Source organism: Syngnathus scovelli, chromosome 5 (assembly GCF_024217435.2).
Source record: "Syngnathus scovelli strain Florida chromosome 5, RoL_Ssco_1.2, whole genome shotgun sequence".
Lineage (NCBI taxonomy): Eukaryota > Metazoa > Chordata > Actinopteri > Syngnathiformes > Syngnathidae > Syngnathus > Syngnathus scovelli.
In genome coordinates, this window is record NC_090851.1 from 2,690,885 (window position 1) to 2,715,376 (window position 24,492).

The 24,492-nt window shown below is 46.7% G+C and overlaps 1 protein-coding gene and 1 long non-coding RNA gene across 8 annotated transcripts in view; one reads left to right on the forward strand and one right to left on the reverse strand.

Annotated features, from left to right (window-relative positions):
- Window positions 1–24,492, forward strand: part of bnc2 (basonuclin zinc finger protein 2) — a 106,992-nt gene that overhangs the window by 35,362 nt on the left and 47,138 nt on the right. The window contains exons 1-3 of one of the 5 annotated variants that reach the window (XM_049720697.2): window positions 9,369–9,683; window positions 9,975–10,316; window positions 12,235–12,297. The exons of 1 other annotated variant lie outside the window; for it this stretch is intronic. In XM_049720697.2, the coding sequence (XP_049576654.1) occupies window positions 9,441–9,683; window positions 9,975–10,316; window positions 12,235–12,297 (648 nt within the window). In that variant the 5' untranslated portion in view covers window positions 9,369–9,440. Of the gene's footprint in view, window positions 1–9,368; window positions 9,684–9,974; window positions 10,317–12,234; window positions 12,298–24,492 lie in introns of those variants that run through there. 3 more of the 5 variants (XM_049720692.2, XM_049720694.2, XM_049720693.2) reach the window with 3 other exon arrangements.
- Window positions 1–24,492, reverse strand: part of LOC125969052 (uncharacterized) — a 162,062-nt gene that overhangs the window by 32,442 nt on the left and 105,128 nt on the right. Inside the window, exon 9 of one of the 3 annotated variants that reach the window (XR_007481413.2) lies at window positions 12,614–13,560. The exons of the other annotated variants lie outside the window; for them this stretch is intronic. This is a non-coding gene — a long non-coding RNA (uncharacterized lncRNA). Of the gene's footprint in view, window positions 1–12,613; window positions 13,561–24,492 lie in introns of those variants that run through there. 3 annotated transcript variants of the gene reach the window in all.

The window sequence follows — 24,492 nt, forward strand, 5'->3', positions numbered from 1 at the left end:
CCAGATTGTGGCCGGCCGCATCGCCGCCCGCCTGCGTTTGGGAGCGTGCCCGCACCCCCTCCGTCTCCGTAACCTTGGTTTGCTCCCTCGTCTCTGTTTGCGAATTCCTGCCGTGCCATTAGGACCGCTCTGTCCCCAGCAAAATAAGTTACTGGACTGGCTGGTGAGAAAATTGAAGCAGAAGGCTTCAGCTTCTGCTTTCGGGCAAATAAATAAGGCGTCATTCGACAGAACTGCTTGAGCGCTATTTAGCGAGACAAAAAGAGGCCGGGGAGCGCGGAGCTTGGAGAGTGTGTGTTATTTCAAACAGGCAGCCAAGGTCAAGAGTCAACGAGAAGTGACTTTTAATGACCAATAATTGCTTACTTCAAAGAGCCGCAAGGAGCAGAAATACTGTAGCAAGCGAAACCGCTAAAGTCGCCCACCCCCAAGATCCATGTAAGAAAAACACGTCAAACAAACTATGGAGTCTGAAACTCCATCAAGACAGACATCCCTCAAGCTGTCATTTCAAACACGCTTCAAAGGCCAAAGAAGAAGAAATAAGGAGAAAAAACAGTTTTTATCCGTCTCAGTGGCGGCCATTTTGTCCTGTACTGCCACCTGCTGCCAACTGATGTTGACGTCGTATTTCGACACGTGATATTCGCAAGGAAATCGAAAACATGGTTGATCCAACAGTGTTGGGATGGCAAGGACATTTTTTTCTTGATTTTAACGTGTTTCGGTTAACAAAACAACAGCGACATAGCGTTGCTTTGAAAGTTCAATCTGAAGCGGTACGCTAGCACTCATGAGCGTATCGTATAGATAAAACCGATGGCATACGTCGATAAAGGTCGCCAAAGCTTTTAGAAAGAGCGTTTGAGGCTCCGGGAACCGTGGCTGTGTTTTGTGTCTGCCAACACCCAGACGCGGCGGGTGTGTTTAGCCTTCGCTGCTAGTTGTGCTGTCTAAGGAATTTCCCCGCTGGCTTGAGTCATTTGCAGTTATGTCTCCCTCGCTTGTGCTTTCTTTCCACTTTCTCTCAGCTCTCTCGCTCCCTCCCGAGCCTGGCTGAAAATCATCTGTTGCGTGCTTCTCGTAAAAATGACTTCCTCTTGAAGTTACAAGACATTTGTAATTGGAGATTCCTATCTGGATGGTGTAAAAAAATCAGCAGCTATTACTCAATAATGTACTTTTATGAGGGTGGTGGTGATTCATTTGTTCCCTTAAAAAAGATTCTGTCTATCTCCCTAGCTACCTAGCTATTTAGAGCTAGCTATCTAGAGCTAGCTAGCTAGCTACCGTAACGATCAAGATGTACTGTAAACACCTGGACGTGGTTCTAAAAAGAATAAAGTAAATAAAATAAACAAGTCCACCGTGGTCAACTTGTGTCTCTCTCCGCACGTGTTAAAAGTGTTTGCCCGGTACTTGACTGCATCGCGGCGCCACCAATGGCCATCGCTGAGTCAGCCATTTTTTTAAACGACACGCTCCAGCTTTCAGCACAGCCCGCCCCGCTGTTCCGCCCGCTGCTTTCCCTCCCTTCCTTCGCCGCCACTTCCTCCATCTGCTCTCATGCGTGGGAGAATTTCATATCGATATTTTTTTTCCCCCTGCACACATAAATGCATCATGTGCGGGATTAAGGACTGTGTACTGTACTTTCTCTCTGTCCAATCTACTTTATTTGTGTTTGTGCGCCCTCAGCTACAGGGCAACACATGTCCACTGTTCAAAGTAGAGAAACACAGGAATGGAATTTTAACCACAATGAGGCTATTTCTTTTGCTAATTAATCCCAATAAAATTGTATTCACATGGTGTCAAGCACTCATGTTGAAACAACAGGTGGCGCTCTGACGTGTGAGTCCGTTGAAGCCAATCAGAAATCCGAAGAAAGTAAATACTAGAAACAAATATTTGTATAAGGTTTGGTATTTTAGTAATGTTTTGTCTTCTTCCTCTCTTTTTGGACCACACAACATGTCCCCCCCAAAATGGCGGCCGTGGCAACACTTTGGCACGGCTACTTCCTATTTGGAAAACCGTAATTATTCATTGGGCGAGTGATGCCTTCCAGGGGTGCAAGATTGATTGGCTTTGATATACGGCGTGGTGTAATCCGTCTTTGACGGTGGGGCACCTGTCCAAATTGGCAGGAATCGTAAAAAAAAAGAAGGTTGGCTTATATTTAAAGCATAAAGCGAGTTGGGGATAGCTGAAAAAAACTAAATTTACGAAAAAGTTTCTAACTTGTCGTCACTGTGGACGTCGCATTTAGGCTCGAGATGATAACCCGAAAATGGATGGATGGGTATCATATTTTCCCTTTTTTTGCCAAGAACACAAAGTGCTTTTTTTCCAACTCAACATTTTTAAGACCTTTCTTGTTTTGTTCCTAAGACCAGAACAGACCTCCTCGCTTGTCTCGTTTCTCACGACTAAAAAAAAAAAATTAAAATAAAGAGTGCGTCTTGGGTGAATCCTCTGGCGCGAACATGGCACGACTTAAAAGACTCTGATTAGGCTCGCGCGTCCCGCAGGTTGGCTGCGAAGGAACTCGTCACAAATGCGCCGTGCCCACTCGCACCCCCGGGAGCCTCACTGTGTGTTAATTAAAGGAGTCTCCGCTTGCAATTAGACGGTGGAGCTACACACACATACACACACACATAAAATGAAGGGCAACCACTGGCAGGAAATCGTTTTCACAGTGCCACTGTGTCCTGTTTTCTCATACATGAACTCACTTGTGCTGTTGCGATCAAAACGTTTTATTTACCTATTACTGCGTCGAAAGAAACAGCTCTAATTAACATTGATTACATTAGCGACCGATTTACCAAATGATTGAAATTATAATTGTGCTGATTTTTGGACCTTGTTAAAAACAGTCGAAACGATTTGCCGATTTTTATTTTTCCGATTAATTACCCTTTGTTGTTTTGTTTGCGTTTACAAAGTTGAAGCAGCTTCAAAAACAATGCGCTACCCTTTTGAAAAAGTTTAGCTTAGCCTAGCATCCGCATTTAAAAAAAATCATATTGAATAACGTGGTTTTATCTGTGCCCTTGTTCCCGACTCGTAACATTGTAGCAAAGCGAGCCAAATGGCCCATCATCCGAGTCTCCTGATGTGGCCAATTAAAGAAGAGCTCGGCCTTGGTGTGCTCCAACCTTGTCCTCAGGAAATCAAGGCCAGGTGCAACCTAAGTGAACAAAAGCCCACTTTAGCACATTCGACCAACGGCCCCCACCCTCACCCCTCCCTCGGAAGCTGTCAGAAAGCACCCACACACACCCGCACGTCGGCTCGCCGATGTTCACAGTGACTTGGCGCTGTCAACTCGGCGGCGATGCCGCTTAGCGTCGTTATTTATTTATCGGCGACGATGGCCGCGATGACAGGGCCATTCACTCTCGGAAAGCCTTTGAGGCGCCGCAACGTCCCTTCAAGCCGTAGCGTAAAAATTTTAAGAGCCCCGGGCCCAGTTTGATGATTTTGACGGGAGTTAGCATGTAGTGGAGTTGTCGGGTGCATTCAGGGGGCTAAATGTTCTAATGCTTTTACCCTCTCGCCGCATGTGTGTGTGTGTGTGTGTCTCAAAGTGAAGCCAAGTGTCACTTAATAATTTAGCCGCCGGTTTCGTCCCCTTCACCATGCATCCATCCATCCATTCACAGCCCCTTTATGTCTGTCGCCTCTGGGGATGCCGAGGCCATCGGTCTGCCTCTGCGGGGCTGATGGAACAAGACCAGACGGAGGACGGACGGACGGTAAAATGAGGACAGGCAGAACGAAAAACAAAAATGAGGTTTGGGATGGATGGGAACCGCTAAGTAGCATCTTTTGCTAACATAAAAAGAAGCTAACTGGAACTCGGTTTGCTATTTTTTATTGTTTACTTTACTCGTTGGGGGCAAAAATTTGGTTTGGGATGGATGGGGGAACTGTCAAGTCACATTTTTAGCTAGCATAAAAAGAAGCTAACCGCCGCTCGGTTTGCTATATATTATTGTTTGCCTTGCACATTTTGTCTTCAAATTCAGGTTCTATATTTCTTCCTGTCGCTCATTTTATACAAATACGTTGTCCTGTGTGGAAGTGGTTCCCAGACGCGTGTCAAACTAAAAGCCTTCATGGCAAATCTGCGGCTACATGTGCGCTAATCAAATAACGCAGCTCGGCGGCAAGCGTGCAAGCGTGCGTGAATACGTGAGAGCTTTCAACAGAGGCTCTCAATGCCAGTGACCTCCGATATATTTTAATACCACTTGATGTTCACTTAACCCGCACTCTCTCGCTTGTAATTGAAACCTGATGGCGGGGCCTTTATTATTTCTGCTTTTTTTTCTCTCCCCCCTTTCAACACTCAGTTTTTTTTTTGGACTTGACGATACAAGATGAGCCTATAGAGTAACTTTTATTTTAAAGCTATGGCGCGTCTGAAAATTATTGGACTATTTTTAGTCATTGGCATTTTTGGGGTTGTCTCATTTTTATCTTACATAATTTTTGTAATAATTTGTATTATGTAATTTTTTTATTTGAATTTTTGGGGTAATTTTGTGTTCCACTTTGACATTCAGGATTTCCTCAACTTCAGAAATTATCCAATAAGTCCAAATGATCTATTCGGTACAATAAAAAAACTTTTAACAATTTAAATAGTTTCTTTTTGGGCAAGTGCAAAATCAAAAGGCCGAAGCCAGAGGATGAGCTGCGCTGTATTTGTTTACCGAGTTGTGCGAGAAACCGACTAGGATGCAAATCTAAATGAAACAATCCTTCGAAAGCTTAACGCCTCTCTTTTTATTTCACTCATCATAAATCAAACGGTGATCGTTTTTTTCTTTACTACGTCGAGATCGTCTGCGTGACATTAAATTTTATTGAGGCATCGTCGAGTCACCAGTGTTTGTTGTGTTGTCAGCGGTTATGTTCCTTGTCGTGTGCGCCGTAAATAAATACTCGGCCTCCTAATGTGATCCACATGTTTGCCTCCTTCTGCATTCTATTTTTTTTTTCTATTCATTATTTTTTTTCAGATGGTGCACAGATCTTTTGGAATGTCTCCCAGCTTACGTGAGGTCATTTCTGTTGGCCGTATCAAAAGCAGTCGCGGACATCCCTGTTACTCGCAATAAGTTTGGGGCTCGTATTAAATGTGTGGTTCCCATTACTTCACCAGCTCGCCACGGAGCGCACGCACAGCTGGTTGCCCACACTCCCCCCCCCCACAATCCTTCACTCGGGACACATCTGCACACACACACTCTCGTAGTCACAAAGACTCATAGTGTAAAACGCCGCAGTCGGCATAAATTCGGAGTTGCAACCCACTCAATCGGTTTCCGGTAAAACAGTGGCCGGCGTACCTTGTTTTGGACTGACGTAGGAGCAGAAGAAGGTCAAAGTTAAAAAAAAAAAAGTTTGAAAGAATATAATGAGAGACAAAGAGAAGAAGTGCAAAAAAGCACTTTGTCAAACTCGCTGCGGTTTCAGGGGGGGATCAAGCTGAAGGTGGGGCGGGAGGGAGGGAGGGGAGGGAAGAGGGGTGTGAAATAGGGGGCGCTGGCAGGGGTTGCCACGGCAGCGTTCCGGATGGTCAGGCGGTCTCCTCTCAGGGGGGGCGGCAAGGGGGACGGGGGGCTGTCAGGGAGGCTGGCAGGTAGAGACACAAGGCCCTGTGACTGGGGGGAGGGGGGGGGGGTACGGGTCAGCGGGAGAGGACAGAAGTGAGGGGATGGAGGCGATGCGGCGATGAGGTGGAGGCCTGTCTGATGAGGTGAGGAGAGTGGGAGGGAGGGAGAGCTCAGAGGGAACTAAATGAGGGTGGAGATGATTAGAGGAGAATTACCCAAGTGTGAGGGAAAAGGAAGAACCAACGGGGAGGATGCGCCCCGGTCATTAGGCAAGTGATGGAACTCCAACTTTGCTTCTCCCACCTCAACATTGTCTTCATCCTCATTATCACGTCTTATATCCACCAAAAAGTTGGAGAACATCTTAAACCTTTTTCCTTTCAAAGTCCATTTCAGTTTTGAAGGCTAGACTAAAGTTATGGAAACATTCCCAATCATCCATTTGCTTTTCGTCAGGGTCATGGCTAAGCACGCTAAAATGGTCGCCAGCCAATCGGCAGGAAGAGCAAACTACAAAACTTAAATCGGAGATATTTGAACTTGGCTAATTCACATTTTGCACAAATTTGAAAGTGATTGTTTTATTATGAACGCATGCTCGGCTATAAGAGGGTGTGCACACTTTTGCAACAACAGTATTTCAGGTGCCTATATTCTTTTCTTCATTCTTCCGACTCATTTTATTGAACTAACTTCTATTCTAGTTTTTAATTATGCCGTGCGTGTTTCTTTCAATGTCACTAAATCCTAAATCTTTTAACAAGGGTGTGCAGACTTTCTATATCGACCGTACAGACAAACAAAACACTGTATGCCAAATGTCGTCATTAGCAGTAGTAGCGAAGGGGCGGGCGCCTTGACGAGTGACACCCGGCGATCATGTGGCTGCGTCTCATTACGTGGAGACCTTTGGGTGCCCCCGCCGCTCTCTCCCCTTTGCCCGCGATCACAAGCGAGCTCCTCTCATGTGATGTCCTGTGGCTCTGTCGGCAAACAGTGACACTTCTATCCCGGTGCCATCTGATCGACACGCCATGCCTTGTCACATGGACACATGCACTCTGTGCAGATTTATGCGCGTGTGAACATCCCTGTAAGGCATAAATCAGGTCAGCGACAGTGCCAGCCATGAGCCTTGTGCTCCCTCTTAGGTCAAGGCAGTGCTCGAGTTTAGGAATACAGCTTCTTATTGGCTAACTAACTTTGTGTACAAGCAGTGGACTTAAAAAAAATTAGCCAAAGGTTAAAGACAATAGCAGCCTTGAGACATGTGCTAGTATCACTTAAGCTAATTAATACGGGTTTTCCTGAGGAAATTTGACTTTTAAGTATTTGTTAAAAGTCACAGACAATAGTAATCAATGAAATAAATAAAAACTTGGTAATCTCCATTATAAAAATACAGTTTTAGGTAAAGGTCAGCGACGTAAAGCCATGTTGTCCGCCTTAAGTCGTGGGAGCCTCTGTAGCTAAAGAACACCGCTACAAACTAGCTAAAACATAAACATGCTGAACAAGGTGACAAAAATATTTGTTAAAGGTCAGAAGCATTTGCAACTACGGTTTGAGTACAGTTAGCATTCAAGCTAACGACAATTGTGTCGCACCGTTAGCGAAATGTCACTGACGCTAGCCATGTGCTCCTGTTTAGCTCCATTGGGCACTCAAGCTAAGTCACAGCACTTCAAATTAACTAATTCACTTACTAAAATGTATTAACGGAAATATGAGGTAAAAGGTCACAGACAGATAGTAGCAGCCCTGGGCCATTGCAAAAAAAACAGTTTGTATTTATTACCGCTAAGTGTTGCTTTTCTAATAAGCATAATTTGACAATTATTTTTTTCAAACTTATTCCAAAGAAGTCACAATTAGACTAAACTTTTGACTTTTTCTAGAAGCCTTGTTGTCATGTCAGAGTGCGTTTGTGTCTGCGCGTGTCTGGGGAATAAGGATGCCGCGGCAGAGCTTTAACCTCACAGCCACTCTTCTATTGATCCATACAAGCCTCGGTGGCTGTTGCCGCAGAGCCGGCCGGCTGCGCTCTGTCTTTACGCTGCCACCCCCCCTCTATCAAAAAAAAAAAGAACAGAAGCCCCCCCCCCAATATCATCTGCCTCTCTCTCTACCTCACTTTTCCTCTAATGAGTTGCAACAGTGATAACGAGGCTGATGATCTTGCATTGATTCGCCTATCACTTGCTTGTCTGGTAATTGATCCGTAGCTGAGCCTCGAGTTAATTATATGGTCTTCGTCATGGACCCTTTCCCTGAGGGTGGGTGGGGTGGATGGTGGCACCATTTTTTTTTTTTTACATCTTGCCACAGCATCTTTTGTCATTTCCCTTGCAAACTTGCCCGATCGTTTCTTTCTTTTTGTCATCCAGGCCATTAACAGCATCCGAGTCGAGTGCACAAATGACAGCTATTAACCGGATGCTGCAAGCTTGAAACACAAGAGTGCCACTTGAATAGAAAGAAAAAAAAAGAAGTGCATTTCCCAGACATGATGGAGAAAGAGTGGATCTCCGTGTTGTCATTCCATCTGATTAAGACGAGTTCCGCGCATTACAACTTTGAGTTCAACAAGGAAGCACGAGGCTGACAAGATGTAATTTGAAAGAAGATCAGAAGGAGGAGCAGCAGATGGGGTGGCTTCATTGTTGAAGATGTGACCCACTCTAGGTCGCGTAGATCTATGCTATGGTGGTGTGTGTGTGTATGCTCACCCCCCCCCCCCCCCTCACTTTTTGACTGCTGCTGCTGTGGGGACCAATTTGGCTAAAATGGAACCTCTTCCTCATTTTTTTCTTAATTAAAATTCGTGAGCCTCTGCGGGGGGGGGGGGGGGGGGGGGGGGGTGTCTGCCCCTGTGTGTGTGTGTGTGTGTGTGCTGGTGGCAGCCTGCCTGCGTTCCATTAGTCTCTCATTAGAGTCGCAGAAAGTCAAACAAAGGCGGCAGATTTTTGTCGGTAGAACAAGTCTATTGATTCCTTTTTTCCTGTCCTATTATTTAATTTGCATATTTTTGTTTTGGGGATTAACGACACATTCAAGTGCAAAAAGGAGCATTGTTTAAAAAAATGCAGGTCAAAGTGACATTTTTTATGTAAATAGTGTCAAAATGATATTAGCCGATTAATTTCAAACGTTTACGACCAATAAAATAACCGGCAGAAACGTTTTTGACTATTTTATGATACTTTGGCCTTCAGTTTTTGTTTAACTTTTCAACAGAGAGGCAAACATTGAGTTTTATTTTTCCCAATTCTCTGTATAATGCAAAAGGAAAGTAGAAAAAAAAATTAAATCAACTAATCGACCATTTTAAAAGCGCTAATATTGGCCGATTAAATCAGCCAGGCTATAATAATACCATTATTAAAAGTAATTTGTGTCAATTTGTTATTTCAAAAGTGCGTTTCATCAAATTGACAGCCCTTCTCGGAGCAACCTCAAATTGGCCTATTTGGGGGGGGGGGGAAATTCCCCATTTTATCACATAAACTAGATTTTCTACAGTGATATTTTTCAAACAAGCTTTTTTTTTTTTTTTTTAAGAGTACATGACCGTGTGTGTCGGAACGGTCCCGTTTGTGCGTGCGCGCGCGCGTCGCTCGCAGCAAACATGGTAATGAGGCAGCAGGACAACCCCCCCCCCCCCCAATCACCAGCAACCCCTCCACCCCTTCACTCTGCCCCCGCCTCCTTTACCCCGGGCTGAGGAGGTGTGTGTGCGTGCGTGCGTAAGAGAGAGAGAGAGAGAAAGTGAGGGAGAGCGAGAGAGAGAGAGCGTGTGGCGCGATGTCATTGAGCATCTCAGTCCGGAGCGCACACGCACGCACCGACGCACACACACGCGCAGACACGAACACGAGTCGGGCTGAAGCGCTGTGTCCACTTCCTCGGCGGACTACGGAGAGAGTAGAAGGAGGCGGACAGAACAGGAAGGGAGAGAGAGATCTTAGAGAAAGAGAGCGAGAGAGAGGAAGCTCGTGGCGCGCTCCCACTCATCTTCACGTTGCTGGGACACACACTGAGTTGATGGTAAGACGCTTTGTGTTGCTTCTTCTGCACTCTTGATGCTACTTTTATTTTTGCGGTGTACGCGTGCGTTCAGAAAGTGAGCCGCCGCCGCCGCCCCCTCCCGTTTTGTTTATTGTCCCCATTTCGCGTCCTCATCAACTCCAACTCAAGGCCCCCGTTGCAAATTGGCCGCACTCATCTCCCAACTCCCCCCCCTCGCAAAAAGAGGGAGGGCAACCCCAAAAAGAACCCACCTTCACTTACTTTTCTCCCCCCCCCCCCCTCCCTCCCTTTCTCCCCCCCCCCATCAAGTCCAAGGAGGCAGATGTGAGAGGCAGCAGTGAGCGCCACACAGCCCCACAGGAGCCCGCCGCCGCCACCACCAGCACGACCACCGGCAGTGACCCGGAGACGCCCAGCAGCAGCACGCCGCCTCTTCCTCAGCCTGCAGCGGCCAAGGCTGAGCACGGAGCCGCCGCCGGCCCCGACAGAGAGCCCTCCAGTCGTAGCAGCGGTGGTGCGGGCGCCGGGGGAGCGGGCGAGAGCTCCATGCAGTTCAGCACCAGACCGCCTAGTGCTGAGCAGCCGGGCTTCATGGGGACATGGCAGCAGCAGACCACTGACGGCAACCTCCTCTACAGAATGTCCCAGCAGGTATGAAGGATCAACTCTTGGTCCCCCCCTTCTCCACTTCCTCATCTTGTACATTGCGGTGGTCCCAACGAGGGGGAAAAGTGTATTGTCAAACTTTCAACTGCTGCTGTGTGTTATTTAACAACTGCTGCGTCTCTCAAATAATATATATCGTGTAAAAAATACGCAAAGTGATGGATTACGAGGTGCCCATGGTTGCTTTTAAATATGGCTGGACTTTTGCTTTTGTAAAAACTTCCATCCCTGGAAGCGTGTCATTTGACTTGCCGTGGCCGAGGCAAGGAGCCCTCGGCGCGGATGCGTTAGCGCAGAGGAGCGCGAGCGATCACCGGGTGTCCGGAGGATGGAAGCGGTGTGAAGAGGCATCACATCCCCCCGATATTTCTGCCTCTCACCCGCGGATGTTACGATAATCGTTTCTACTTCATTAATCGGTGATATAGTCTGTAGTTTGTTTTATTTCGATTGGGTTTTTTAAATGAAGTTTCGGGAGGCTCAGTCAAGAATCGGCGCGCTGGTTGTGTGCGGGCGTGCATGTGTGTATGCGTGTGTGTCAGAGTGTGCGTGTGTGTGTGTGAGGGGGAGACAGTAAAGATAGAGGATGCTTGTTGGCTCGCAGTCCATCATTGCGGGACCTGCGAGGCTCTCGGTACCAGGCACGGTTGCGCAACAAGCATGTGAGGCGCAAAAAGTGGGAGAAAGTTTCGGGCTGCAACGAGGTTTATATTTTAAAGCATCTTTAGGTGATTTATTTTTAATTAGGCGTATTTGATATTTTATAAAGCTGAAGTGGTGTATTTTACGCAAATGCTGCGTGTGGATGAGGGGGTCAGGTGGATTGGGCACCTGCACCGAATCCGCGTTCGCAATGTTTTTGATGAACTGATTGTTTTGGCGCAATTAATCTCCTTCTTCCTTTTGCGTCATCTTCTCATGGGATAATAAGGACTTCGTGTGGGGCAGCACCCTAGGGTGCCGTGGCCGCCTGTTGACAAATATGTTGGGGGGGGGGGAAGAAAAAAGGGCCTGGGGGAGAGAATGATGCGTTTTGGGTGTCCACAAAGGCCTTAAATCATTTTTATGAGATGCGAATTTTGAGGGAAATTGTATTTCAAATAAATTGCGGTTACATTCAAAGGAGGCGAAAATGTGTCGTTTGTTAACAAGTGGAAGAAAAGGCAAATTGAACAATTATTATTTGAGGCAATTTATTCGTGGCAAAAATGAGCATGGTGTAAGAAAAGACGAGCAAACTTTAACTACACATTTTTAAACAGCTTCTTTATTGGAATTATTTTAAATTTAATAAAACATACATTTTGGAACGTTATTGATGTTTTTTTTTCTGGGGGGTGGGAATGAGAACATTTCTTTAAGGGCTTTAATTTACGTCAATTTAAATTGACAGTCGTTATTTATGCTTGAAAGAAAATGTAAACATGTTGACGTCTCTAAAAAAAAAAGACCGCACAAGAGCCTCGTTAAGAAGTCAACAGCGTGACTGGAATCAATAAATCGGCTTCGAATGCATTCAGAAAAGGCAAAAAAAAAAAAATACGTTTAATAAAACAGAGGAAATAATTATTTGACGGAGGGAAGAAGGCAAAGACAAACATTTAAATGAAGAGGATCGATTATTTTCCCTTGCCGCGGTCGTTAAATGGTTACGAAAAATCGACCCTCGCAAAGTTTACAACCAAGCGCCTATTTTTTTTTTCAATTTATTTATCTATTTGACTCCATTAAGCACCGCGCTGCTGCTCTTTTGCGCAAAGCCGCAGGCCGCCTCTGCCGCAATGTGAGCACCACCGTTAAAAAGAAAACACGCTCTTGTGCTCGCCCGCGTGAGTGAGTGTGTGTGTGTGTTGCGCGTGCACGCTTTATCTCTAAAAAGCGTTTCCCCTTCTCTCCTTGCAAGGGTGCTGTAACGCGGCTTCCTATCAAGTGCGACAGGTCGACTATGGGCCGAGACCTGGACGAGGTACTGTTCCAACCCGCCCACGCCCTCTCCCCCCACTTTATGACTTAAATAGCAACCCCGTTTTTTTTTTCTTTCCAAAACACACACCCAAGCAGAACTTTCATTTCTGCATTTAATATCATTAGGATATACCAGTTTGAAATGCAAAAATCATTAACAGCAAAATCAATAGTTAAGAGGGTAATATAAATATAATTTTGAATGCAAAATGATCAATTAATATAGTTTTATACAGCAAATCTTTTTATTATAAATTAAAAATAGTGTGTTGTAATTGTTAGTGAAAATCTCAGAAAAGCATTTTCAGTTTTAATTTTAATACTGACTGCTATGTTATTTACAAAAAAAATGTTTTTTTAAGGAATATCGTAGAAAGCAAAAATCAGTCTGATGAAAATAACGGCGAGTTCTTCGATAACAACCATAGATACATTTTTTAATCATTCTTATTTTTACAGGCAGTCTAATCCTTTAGTTTGGAAATGCTTTTTAAATTCTTTATCCTTTTTACATCTTCATTCAAAAACAAACCACAATTTTGTTAATGTGTTAGATTACCAATTTTTATTTATTTTAAAACAATCAGGTCATATTTCAATCTCTCTCCACAATGTCACGTCTCCCCCATCTCGGAAATGCCTTCAAGACGATAACATTAATCTCGTCGGAGCAGCTCAGGAAGTGATAATGTGACGATTAACACATTGATACACTCACAATATGTGTGTGTGTGTGTGTGTTGCGTATGTGCTGCATATGCATCTTCGGCAGTGAGCGGCAGAGATTTAATGCACATGTGCACAATGATCCACACCGATTGTGTGCGTGCGTGTGTTATTATTTCCATATCTGACTTTGATGGGTCGTTGAACACGAGCATATGGGATGTCTATACGTATCTGGTGTCAAGTGTGTGTCTACAACCGTGTGTGTGCGCTGACACCCAGTTTGTGTGTGTTGCCATTTCTTTTTCTGAGTGGGTGGCTAAATACTCTTGTGCCAGTTGCTGGAGTGGGTGTGTACGGTCGAGGCGAGCGTGCACGAGGAGTTTATGGTTGAGTGTGTGTGTGTGTGTGTGTGTTGGCCGGGACTCCATGTGTGTGCGGGTGCGAGGTGAAGTGTCTCTTGGCCGGCCTTGGCTGGAGGAGAGCGGCGAGGTGAAAGCGGAGATTTTTGCAAGAAAAACTGCTTTCTCTCCCTTTGCTGACTTTCTTCTTCTTCTTCTTCTGTCTATCAGTCATCCTTTCCTCTCTCCGGCTCGATCTTAACAAAAGAGAGGCTCAATCGACGATTTACACGCAGTTAAACAGTGGCCTTGAAATGGTGTATAAAAAAAAATGGTGGTCCATTAGTGCGGCAACGACGGCGGCGGCGGCTCGGTTTGTGTTATTGTTGCCAGAGCGCTGACACACACATTTAATGGCATGTTTAACATGTGTGTTCTATTTTATATTGGGAGCATTTGTGGCTTGATTGTTTTTCAGGCTTTTTTCCTAGGGCGGTTTTTATCGGGATCGAGAACGGAATGGCCGGGTTCAAATGCATCCTTCACTCGTCCCGACATAAATATCAGATTGTGTTGGCAATCCAGCGTGGGCGTTTTTTTTTTTTTTTTTTTTAGCCTTTGTGTCAGAAAACCTCAACTCCAAACCTTACCTTGACATCCAGTTGGCTAATCCGGGTCATCGCAGATAAGCCTGGTAAGGAATTTTAGGGATGCGTATTGTCGTATATTATCGCCACGACCCAAGGCATGGTTCGGATCACGTGCGGCATTACGAGTTGGTCCGTTTTTTTTTTTTTTTTAAGGTCCGCCATCTGGAAACAGCCATGTTGACAAAACACGTCAACCACAAACGCAATTTGGTAAACGATGCGGGAAGGCTATAAAAAGAATGAATTGGGGCCAAGAAATGGACGGCAAATGTATTTTGTTTTTTAAAAATGCCATGATGTCACGAGATCAGATAACGCTTCATTATATTTACCTTCACATGGAGCTGTCGTTCAAGTGAAGTGTGGAGAGTCTCCGTCACCGAATTACATAAGTGTTCTCCATAAATATTTATCTTCTTTACTTCTTTGCTGAGCGGCATCATTGGCGTGATTTAACACCCAATGACGAGAAATTGTCAATATTTTTACAGAGAATATGGCTACTTTCGTACGACATCGGGTTAGCTAGCGTCGTGCAATGTTAAAGAATTCTCTTTTCCAATTGCAAAGGGGACTCGCGTACCTTTAACGGGATTTATCAGGATTTTATTTGTAACTTAACTTCAGAGTTAAGCTATGTCGCTTTTGGCTAGTTTCCTGCGGCGAAACAAGTCGCCCATGTGAGGAGAAAGTGTGTGTGTCGCTCAGGATGTCACCACCCTGCTGCAGTCTAATGAGTCCCACAAACACACACACGCACACACACACACACACGGAGGTATGTGTGAATTTGCGTGTACAGTGCCAGCAAGTCAACATGCACTCCGCGACCGGGGATGGGAGGAGGGGGGGAATATTTTTTCGAGAGGAAACGTTCCCGCGTCGGCGTGAGCGCACGTCTGAGACGAAGGTGACACGGCTCGTGACCCGCGCTAAGTGACAGGAACCCGGCCGGGCCCGACTTTCACGCCGGCTTCTCCCTTTTCCTGTTATTCCTCAACTCCTAATTTTTTTTTTGTTCTCCTCTGGAGCGATGCCAGTGTGACGGGCAAATCGTTTGGTCTCCTTTTTTTTATTATTATTTTGTGTGTCTTAGAGGACCCCCCCCCCCCCCCCCCTGCCAATTTGCCCCATCAGCAGTGGCAAGAGAGCTCTCAAGGCAGAGAAGCTTTCATTTGTCTTGTTGTCCGTGTGACTAATGCCATCGCTATTGTCGAAGAGGAAAAAAAAAAAAAAAGCACTCGGGCTGGATTGCTATTATTATTATTATCGCTCAAAATCATCATCATTACGACGCGTGTTTACGGTCGTGGGGGTAATGACGGCCATTTTGGCGACCGTGTGCTGCTTTTTACACGTGAATTATCAAATTTCTTTTGGTCACGTCTCTTCATGTGCACTTTCTCTGTCCTGTTTTTTTTTAAAACTTGCAATGGAGATGTGATGGCCAGAGGCCCAAAGAGGATTTTTTTTTTTTGGAAGGGAGGTTCTGGAGAAGGGAGGCTAGTGGTACAGGCCGTGGTCGGCACGTTGCCAACACACACATGAACGGACTATTCCCTCCCAAAGGCGAAGATAACCTTTATGCAGAAACTATTTTTTTTTTTTGGGGCACACATGGCGTCTCATTAGCTACTTTTTGGTTTTGTTACAACATGTGTAAGCATTTGTTTGCGCTGCTGGATTAATAAGGTTTAATGGCCGCTGTTAAATGCGGCCGCGTCGGCGTCCCGCGGCTCGTGTTTTCCGAGCCGGGTGACTTTTTGGGGGTTTTGTGTGTGTGGGCCCACATGTGTTGTCACATGGTGGTGGTGGTTGGGGGGGGCACCGGTGGACCCCCACCCACCCGTCTCGTGACATTCATTGTGCGACGGAACAACGGGGCAAAGTGAAAAATCTTGTCTGGGTCTAAATGGGAAATTTTGTTTGTGTGTTAAAAGGAAGGCGAAGGTGTTTTGTTCGCACACACACACACTTGCTGTTGATGTTTTCTCAGTAAATGGCCCGACCTGCCTCTTCCATTGTCGGGAAACACTCAGCGGTAAAGTGGACGGCCGCAGCTCGTGACGAACGCGACCCGGACTAGCTTTTTAATATTTCATGCCTTTTAATCTATTTGATATGTTTTTCCTTTCCCCCAAAACATCAACAAGAAAAACACTTTTGTTTTCCTTCTTGATGAGGCTTTGTAAAAAAAAAAAAGGCGACTTCTCGTCAGGTATTTCGCTCCTCTGCCGGGGCCTCGTAAATTTGCCGCGGCTTGAAAGGAGGCCAGGAGGCTAAAGATCAACGTTTGGCCCGTGATTTAAAGCGCTGACATCGATAAGAATGGCCGGCAAAACAACTGCCGGCTTTCCGCAGCGGAATGACACTTAAGAACGTGCAAAAGCGCATTATGACACGGGCGAGAAAGCGAGGGGGGGGTCGGGGGGGTCTGTTAGGGGGGGGAATCAATTGGTAATAGGCTGAAGTCACAGAGGCGATTAGAGGCGTCGACTCGCCCCGTGTTGTAAATGCTGTCAGATCTGTTCAAGGAAGCCTAATACCTCTCAGGTTGAAAGCTGTAATAACATCAAGTGTAAGTCGAGCTGCGGGGAAGTGCAAGGGTGAGTCTGGGCAGGCTGGAAAGAAAAAAAAAAAAAAAAAAAAAAATAGGAACAGGAAGTGGTTGAAAGTGGTTCAACATTGAGGTGTGCACGTGTATACCAAGAGCAATGGGAGGGGTCGGGCTAATTCATTTGGCCTCATTAGAGTCAGCTATGGGGGGGGTACTGCCCACAGGGGTCGGGTCCCCCCCTCCCCACAAGTGCACCCTGGTAGATTTATGCAAACACCCTTAAGCCCCTTTCACACTGCCTTCATGGCAATTTGGCGCATCACAGGCATGACGGCTATTTGCTTGTCGCTTTCGGGCAGCGATGGTCGCCTCGGCCGCTGCGGCTTTACGCGTTGACATAATTCCGTGAAAAATTCGGATCCTTATCGGGCTTCTTGATGACCCTGACCCGAGCTACGATTCAGCGACTATCGTGTGCGTCTGCCGTCTGGAGCACATACTCACGCACGCACAAAATCTTTTCACACACACACAAAATCTTTTTACGCACACACACACTCAGATGACACAGGCACATGGCGCAGTTTGGGGAATAGAAAATTGCCTTCTCAGGAAGGCCCCGGCCAATTAAGGACCTGACCGTATTGAATGTCAAGTGTTAATTTAGCCCCACCCCCGCCCCCGCTCTTTTCTGTACAAGCCGCCCACCATTTCCCTGCAGTGTGGGTCCCAGGGATGAGCCAAAGTTGATTGCTGCTCCATATTATGTGTCGCAAGCATAAGTGGCAAACGTGCCCCCTCCTTGTTAGCCTTCGGCGGAGCCCCCCCTCTTTGCACTCCCCCCCCTTGAGGGACGCAACGATGGCGGGGAGGAGGAAGGATTAACTGTACCGCAGTGATAAGCACAAGTGTGTGTGTTTGGGGAAGGGGGGGGGGGGGGGACTTAGTTGGTGAAGTAAGGGCAGCGGAGAGAGAGAACGAGAGACAGAGACAGAAAGAGAGAGAGGCCAAAGGGTTTGTTTGATCTCACAGGACTGGGCGGTGACTCATGATGGTCTTTTAATGGCCTTCACTCTTAGCGAGGTGACGTCCCAGCCACACATGTCTTCCACACACGGCTCCCAAAGGAGACACAGTACGCATACGCGCCAACCATGCAGGAAAAATAAATAAAAAAACGTGCGGAATATACATGTCAGGAGTTGAAAATGACCACAAGGTCGCATCTGAAGCCATTTTTTTGGACTATTATCAGAATATGGATGTAAAATTAACTAAGCGGCAACTACTACCCTTCATGAAGTTTGCAAGAAAGTTGCCCGAGCCTAATAAAACACTCCAGGGTCCGAGCTGGCTTGTTTGTGCGTTGCACTGATGGTAAATGTCCACCTCCTTTACCTCGGTGATCTAATAGATATCCACTTAGTCTTAATGGGCAGATTCCCTTTCTCCGCTCCTGATGCACACTTTAAAGGTAGAATTCCCAGCTTGTCTTTCTCTCGTCTCACTCCTTGCGACCGCCGCCGTTTTCCGCCACTCCGGCTCGGACGGACGGACGGGTAGAAAAATGAACACTCGACATGAGCCCCCCCCCTTTGGCAATGCTATCTCGCATCAAGTCTGCTTACGCGGACACGCTCGGCCGTGTTTGTGTGCACTGATGGCGATGCGGTGAAATTGAATTGAGAGTGTGAGTATTGATCACTTCCTCCCCCTTGTGTGCTATTAGAGCTGTGCTGCCGCTCGCTTCGAGCCACCTGCACAAAGCCGACAAACACTTGCCGTGACGGGCGCACGCCAGGAAAATTCTGCAGCGGGTTCGCAAAGACTAGATCACGAAATGGGCTAACGATCCGAATTTGGATGACGTAATGCTGGTTGAAACACATTTTGGCAATTTTGATTTTTTTTTTGCTTTCTGAAATTGGGTCCGTTTTTTGAGACATTTCCATATAAATTTTTACTTGGTATTCATTTTATGCTACGACTTTGATAAGGTTGTAAATATTATTCCAAGCAGTTCCAAACTTTCATTTTTGATCCGATATCCTGAAAGCCATGTGAAATTCTCATTTTCGTTCTTCACTGATGAAAGTCACAAAGTGTGTCCCCCGCTTTACCGTCAAAAACACAAGCGACCAAACCGCCCTGAAAATATCCACGGTGGAGGTAATTACAACTCCAGACGTGTTATGACAGACGGAGCTGCGCGTCGCAGATTTATGCACGTCGGGGGCCCCCTTAAACGAAGCCCATTTTTGCACACACGTTTGCATTGTTTCGCGCCACAATCTGTTATGTCAATAACACAGTACGAGTTCATAAAATTCAATTCAGCCGGCATGATCGGAGCCACCCGTACAGCAGGGGAGGGGGCGGAGGTAGGGGAGGGGGTTGAGCCCGAGCACGCCGTCTCCGGGTAGTAGATAGTGATGTCTGCAGGGTGGTGGCGCTAGTGGCCTCTGACAGGGCTTAATTGATCACCCTGACCCGAGAGCAGCGAAAACGGCAGCGGTGGCGTTGGAAGGATGCGATAGATAAAGAAAGAAAGGAAGGAGAAATTGCGCCAGCGAGTGGCTTAATCTCAGCGGAGCGCTCATTTCTGGGCTCGGGATGATGAATACGCCGGGCCTAGCGGCTGACACAGATGGATAAGGCCGGCTTGCGGGCTGCCGGAGTTATAAATTAACACATTATCGGGGCCTTAATGTGGACTTGCGACCTCACACAGACACCATCAGCACACACACACGCTCGCACTTTGCGAGGGTGCCGACGGTGCTCCTCAAGGGGCATCGATTTGTTAAAGTGCTGAATTGGCGTCGCGGCTGCCGGTACTACTTTTTTCCCCTCGCCCCCTCCTCCCTCTGCTTTTTACTGACTTTTCATCTCTATTTTCACCATCTTGTCCATCGCTCATGTCTTGATTTGTCGACTCAAAAACGCCCTCTCCCCTGGGTCGGCCTGGCCCAAATCCCCCTTTTTCCGGGTCCAGCTGCTCCCTTCGGCGGCCCCCGCGCGTAACACGGGCCAGCCGACATTGTTATGTCGCTGATTTGGAGAGTGAAAGGGAAGCACTATGCGTGTGTAGCGAAGGGGGGATTGCTTTTTAATAAGCGCATGAAGAGCGGGGCTTATATTCCGAGCCGCCTGCACATTGTAAGGCCACACACGGTGACAAGTTCCTGCGCGGTTCTCGCTATGTAAACCTCAACCAGATCAAATACCGTGCCAGCGGAACAGTCCGGTTTCAGTACCGAATGGACTTGGAAGTGGTCGCAGAAAAACTAGACCATTAGTGTGAAGTGCTGCCTCCATGAGTGAAAATATTTTTCAACAGGTAGCCACCTGCTAGCTCCGCCCAGTCGTCATGGTAACAGGAGCTGTCGTTAACAAGTGCAATTGAGCACTGTTAAATGACTTAACGAATTTGTTTTGTTTTGAGAATACGTAAAAAGAACATCGTTAGCAAACGAACTTTATTCATTTTTTAAAATTATTTATTCATCTATCTGTTTATTTAAAATGCAAAATTGGTGCTGTCAATGTATATGGATGTGAAAAAAAAATCTAAATTATTTAACAAGAAAAGATTACGCAAGGTACGGAAGTCATCGCTCTGCCGTTTTGAAGTCGGGACCGAGCGGTCTTTTGCTAACGTCTGCTCCATTATCACCCATCGCTCACGTTGTGCGTGCGTTGGCTATGATCGACTGTGTGAGTCCGAAAAGAGAGATTCAAGGGGAGTAATGACAGTCCCCCTGCTTACTTGCTTGCTGTGGTCCAGCCCAAACATTTACCATCTGGTGACCAAAGCCTGACCCTTTACTGGTCTCGCGCAGACTCGCACACACAACCGCACACATACACACTCTCGGACGACATCCAAGTGATGAGTGAGCGACCCCCCCCCTCCCCTCCTTTTCCCAGCCGAGTGTCCATCTCTGCCAGACAACTCGATCCCCCTCCTGACCTCGCTTAAGTCCAGCCCCCGGCCGCACATGATTGGTGAAGGGATGATAGATTGATGGCTGCCTGATCTGTTGGCGGCGCTAATGAAACGCTCCATAAAGCGTCCGTTCTGGCTAAGGGAACGTCAGCAAACACGCCTGGCGCTGACCAAAACAAACACGCAATCCGCTCGCTCGCTAATGACATATCGCCCTTTTATTTTCCCCCACCTCAGCTTTTTGCTTCACTTAGCCGGCGTCTTCATCTAAGTCTTGAAAGATGAAGCGATTAAGCAACGGAGAGTGGGGGGGAGGGGGCGGGGCTACAGGTACGTTTTCAATGGGACTTAAGGGAATTTTGGACATGACTTACTGAAAGAGTGACGCATGCATCACCGAGTTGTGACATTTTAAGGTCAACTCGAAGGTCACCGAGGCTTAAGCCCTACTGTACATATGGCGACTGTGAGCGAGTGTGTGTGTGTGTGTGTACCTTTCTAAAGTCACTCATCGCCTGCTTTCCAGTCGAGCCGGGGGAACAAGGAGTGAGCGGAGAGCAGCTTGTGATGTTGTGACTGTGGCTTGACGATAGACAGAAAGAAAAAAGGGGGGGGGGGGGGGGGGGAGAGTGACCGCAGTGGTAATGGGGGGAGAGGGGTGGGGGGCAAGACACAACATGGAGAGAAAGCAGAAGTGGGGAATCTCTGCAAGAGGAAGGCAGAAAGTGGGATGGAGGGAGGGATTGAAGAGCGTGGGGGTAGGGGGGGTGCCTCCGCCGCCTCTGCCGCCTGGGCCTGAGGCTGATACGTAGTGACAAGTCACTTAGGAGGATTTCACTTCCTCTAAACTGCGGCCGGTGGCAGGAAGAGATGTCGCGAGTTGGGACATTTAAGCGCTGGAGGAGATATGACGGGGACTCATGCAGAGCGGGACGCATGCAGAGCGTGCCGCGCCGACAGCGAGTGAGGAAGGAAGTGAGACAAGGCGTGTGTGTGTTTGTTTGTGTGTAGTATGTGTGTGTGAGTACACAAACCAGAAGCCACCAGATTTTTCTATGCGCCGCAACCCTTGGGGAAAAAAAAACGCTCGATATAACAAAGATGAAAATGACTAGAATGAATATTTAATTTCAGAAATGAGTGATTTGGCTCTCACAAACCTCACGAAAGATATTAAAGATGAATTTAAGCACAAAGAAATGAAGAAAAAAAATCTGCAAACTAATTTTTTATGCGCCACACCCCGTGTTATTTTCATTTAGACGTGTACATGCGTCACCTGGTTTGGAAAGCACAGACCGGCAGCTGCCAGCCTTTTCTCCAAGTAAAGCGTTCGCATGATTTGAAAATAACGCATAATAATATTATTCAATTGCGTTTTGCGCATGTGTGCGCTGCGGGGTTGCCGGCCGGTTGAGCGCTCGCCCCGTGAGGGAGGGGGGGAGGCAGGGAGAGCCAGCCTCGGGCTCCTCATGGTACCGCGTGTTACCACTCTGCCTCCCTCATTCCTTCACCTCCCGTCCGCAAGTGAGGAGTGCGAGGGAGAGGAGGAACAAAGACACGCTCCGAAGAGCCTGCCAAGAAAACAAACCTTTTTCTGTGTGTTTTGCAAATAGTTCAGTGTCACAAGTTCTGATAAGTGTCCCGAAAAGTTCTTTGGCTAGCGTACGTACCGTGTTAGCCGCGCGCAATGAGCCGTGCCAAGAATGTCCGTGTAATTGGAGCGCGGGCCTAATCCAAGAAATACACTTTTCCCCTGTTTCGCAGAGTAGCTTTTACTTTCCGAGCAGCGAGGGCGAGACAATTCTGAAATTGTCTCCTGACGAGAATTTTTAAGCGTTCAACTCACACGTGCCTTCATGAACGCTTTTATTTTTTGGTCCGTTCCACTCGCGCATCACTGAGCATCTGCAACTGTGCTGAATGAGGACTTGTGAAAGCTTGTGAGACAAAACGTCCTGGCAGCACGTAGCAGTGAACATAAAAAGGGCAGTTTGCACTTCGTAATGTAAAATACCCAGAAGCCCTTTGAGCCGAAGTGACGACGGAAAAGGGCTTTAGAGATTTAGCCGTGTGACACGCAAGATTTCTTTTTTTTTCGTGTCAAGACTGAAGTGTGCGTTCGAACGGGGTTAGTGATTTCATACCAAAAGGCGCCTTCCTTCCTTACGCTGTTTGGGATTGTCCAAAACGCCAAATCAATTAAGGTATTTTTCATGATTGTGTCGAGAGAGAACCCCCCCCCCTTCAATCCCTGAGTGGGTTTTACTGCGAGCACTTTTCAATGCGTATCAAGTCCACAATGGCTTAAATAATTCATCTCTGCCTGCTCGCTTTCCCTCCATGTTGCTCTTTGTCCCCCACCGCCATCCTCTTGTTCCTCTCACCATCATTTGTTTGCTTTGAGGAGCTAAATCTTGTTTGCGCGTATTAATAAGTCAAGGCGGATTATCTCAACCCCACCCCGGACCCCGCATTGCCTCTTTACCCGAGACAAGTACACAGCGGTAGCGAGGTAGCGCTAACGGCCCGCCGAGGGCCGGGTGGCTTCTCTGTTTGCAGAGAACTAGCGCGCCGGGCTAATTAGATTAATTCCGATGCCTGTAATGATTGCTCACCATCTATTTTTAATGAGTGGCGCATATCAAAGAGCAGCAAAGCATGTGAGAAGCTCCAAGTATCCCCCCGCACACACACACACACAAAACGTGTGTGTGTGGATCTGTCAGGGGCTTATAGCGTGTTAGCATATTGCCGTCGAGTGCGTATGTTCTTGTCGCTGATGATGCTGACACGGCAAGAGTTGATCCAATAAAGTGAAACTATGCTTGTCAGTAGAGCACGGACCTCCATCAAGACCAGAGAATGCACTAAGACACACACACACACCAGGCATCTTTTTTTTCACTGCGTTGCCCCATCTGCCTAATCTGTTAGATCACTGACCCCGCCGAGCTTCCCCAAATTCAAGCTGCGGCGGGTGAAAATAATCTTAACAATAATCTCGTTTTACAACCTTTATCCTGATCCTCGCCAAAACGTAAAGGCCCCGCGTACTGTCAAACAACAAAATCGAATATGGCTACATAACTAGCTAGCTAGCTAAACTAATGACAACCACAGTCAAAGCCAGAACCTTTTGTGCTTGAATGCTAACTAATATGATAATGAACTACCAAACAAGAATGGAAATGGCACGTTGCTCATTTTTAATAGGCCTTTGTCTCCTTGGCCCAGTAACAGGCGACTATAAATATTTCAAAGGTGCGTTTGTTCAAAAGTAAACAAAGGGGTAGGGGGGGCAACAACAATTTGATGTCTCTCGAAATGAGACACTGCAAAGGTGAAATTAGACCTGAATGTTATTTGCAACAAATATTCTTCTGAATATATATGAACACACAGACGCTGGGTAGATTTCCATGAGAAATTAAAGCGGGTGTTTCCGGTAATTATAGCACTGTTTGCTTTTGCCTCAAAGCGAAGTGTAATTAAACGTGCGGGCACAGCACACGCATCGTCAAAAGTAAAGCTTGTACATACACATGCTGTCTTAATCCAGGCCATGGAACGGCGCCATTACGTATGTCAACGATGCTAAATGAGCCAATTTATTGGTCACACTCAATGGGAAGTACTAATTAAACTGTTGGACAGCAGGACATGCTTCTTACCTGTCCAACCGTGTTTACCGTAAGGAAAATCTCAGAATTAGATGCCCAGCATGCTTGCTTCAAGTTGTTTACACAAACGTTCAATCAAACTATTTCATGAAGCAAAGTACGGTAGCTTAATGCTAGCTTACTTCATAGATCGGCTAAGATAAATTAGCACTGATGTTGTGGTTATAAAACTGTGAGGGACCTTCTTAAACTTTTATTCTCCAGGTTTATTTAACTTTATTCTCGAGGTTTGGACGGACACAACAGTGTGATGTGAAGCCGTTTGGAAAGTGTGCCAAGCTCTTTTTATGAATGAGAGGAATCTTGCTGCCTTGCATGTGTGTGTTTGTGTAAGCTGGCAACGACCCCCC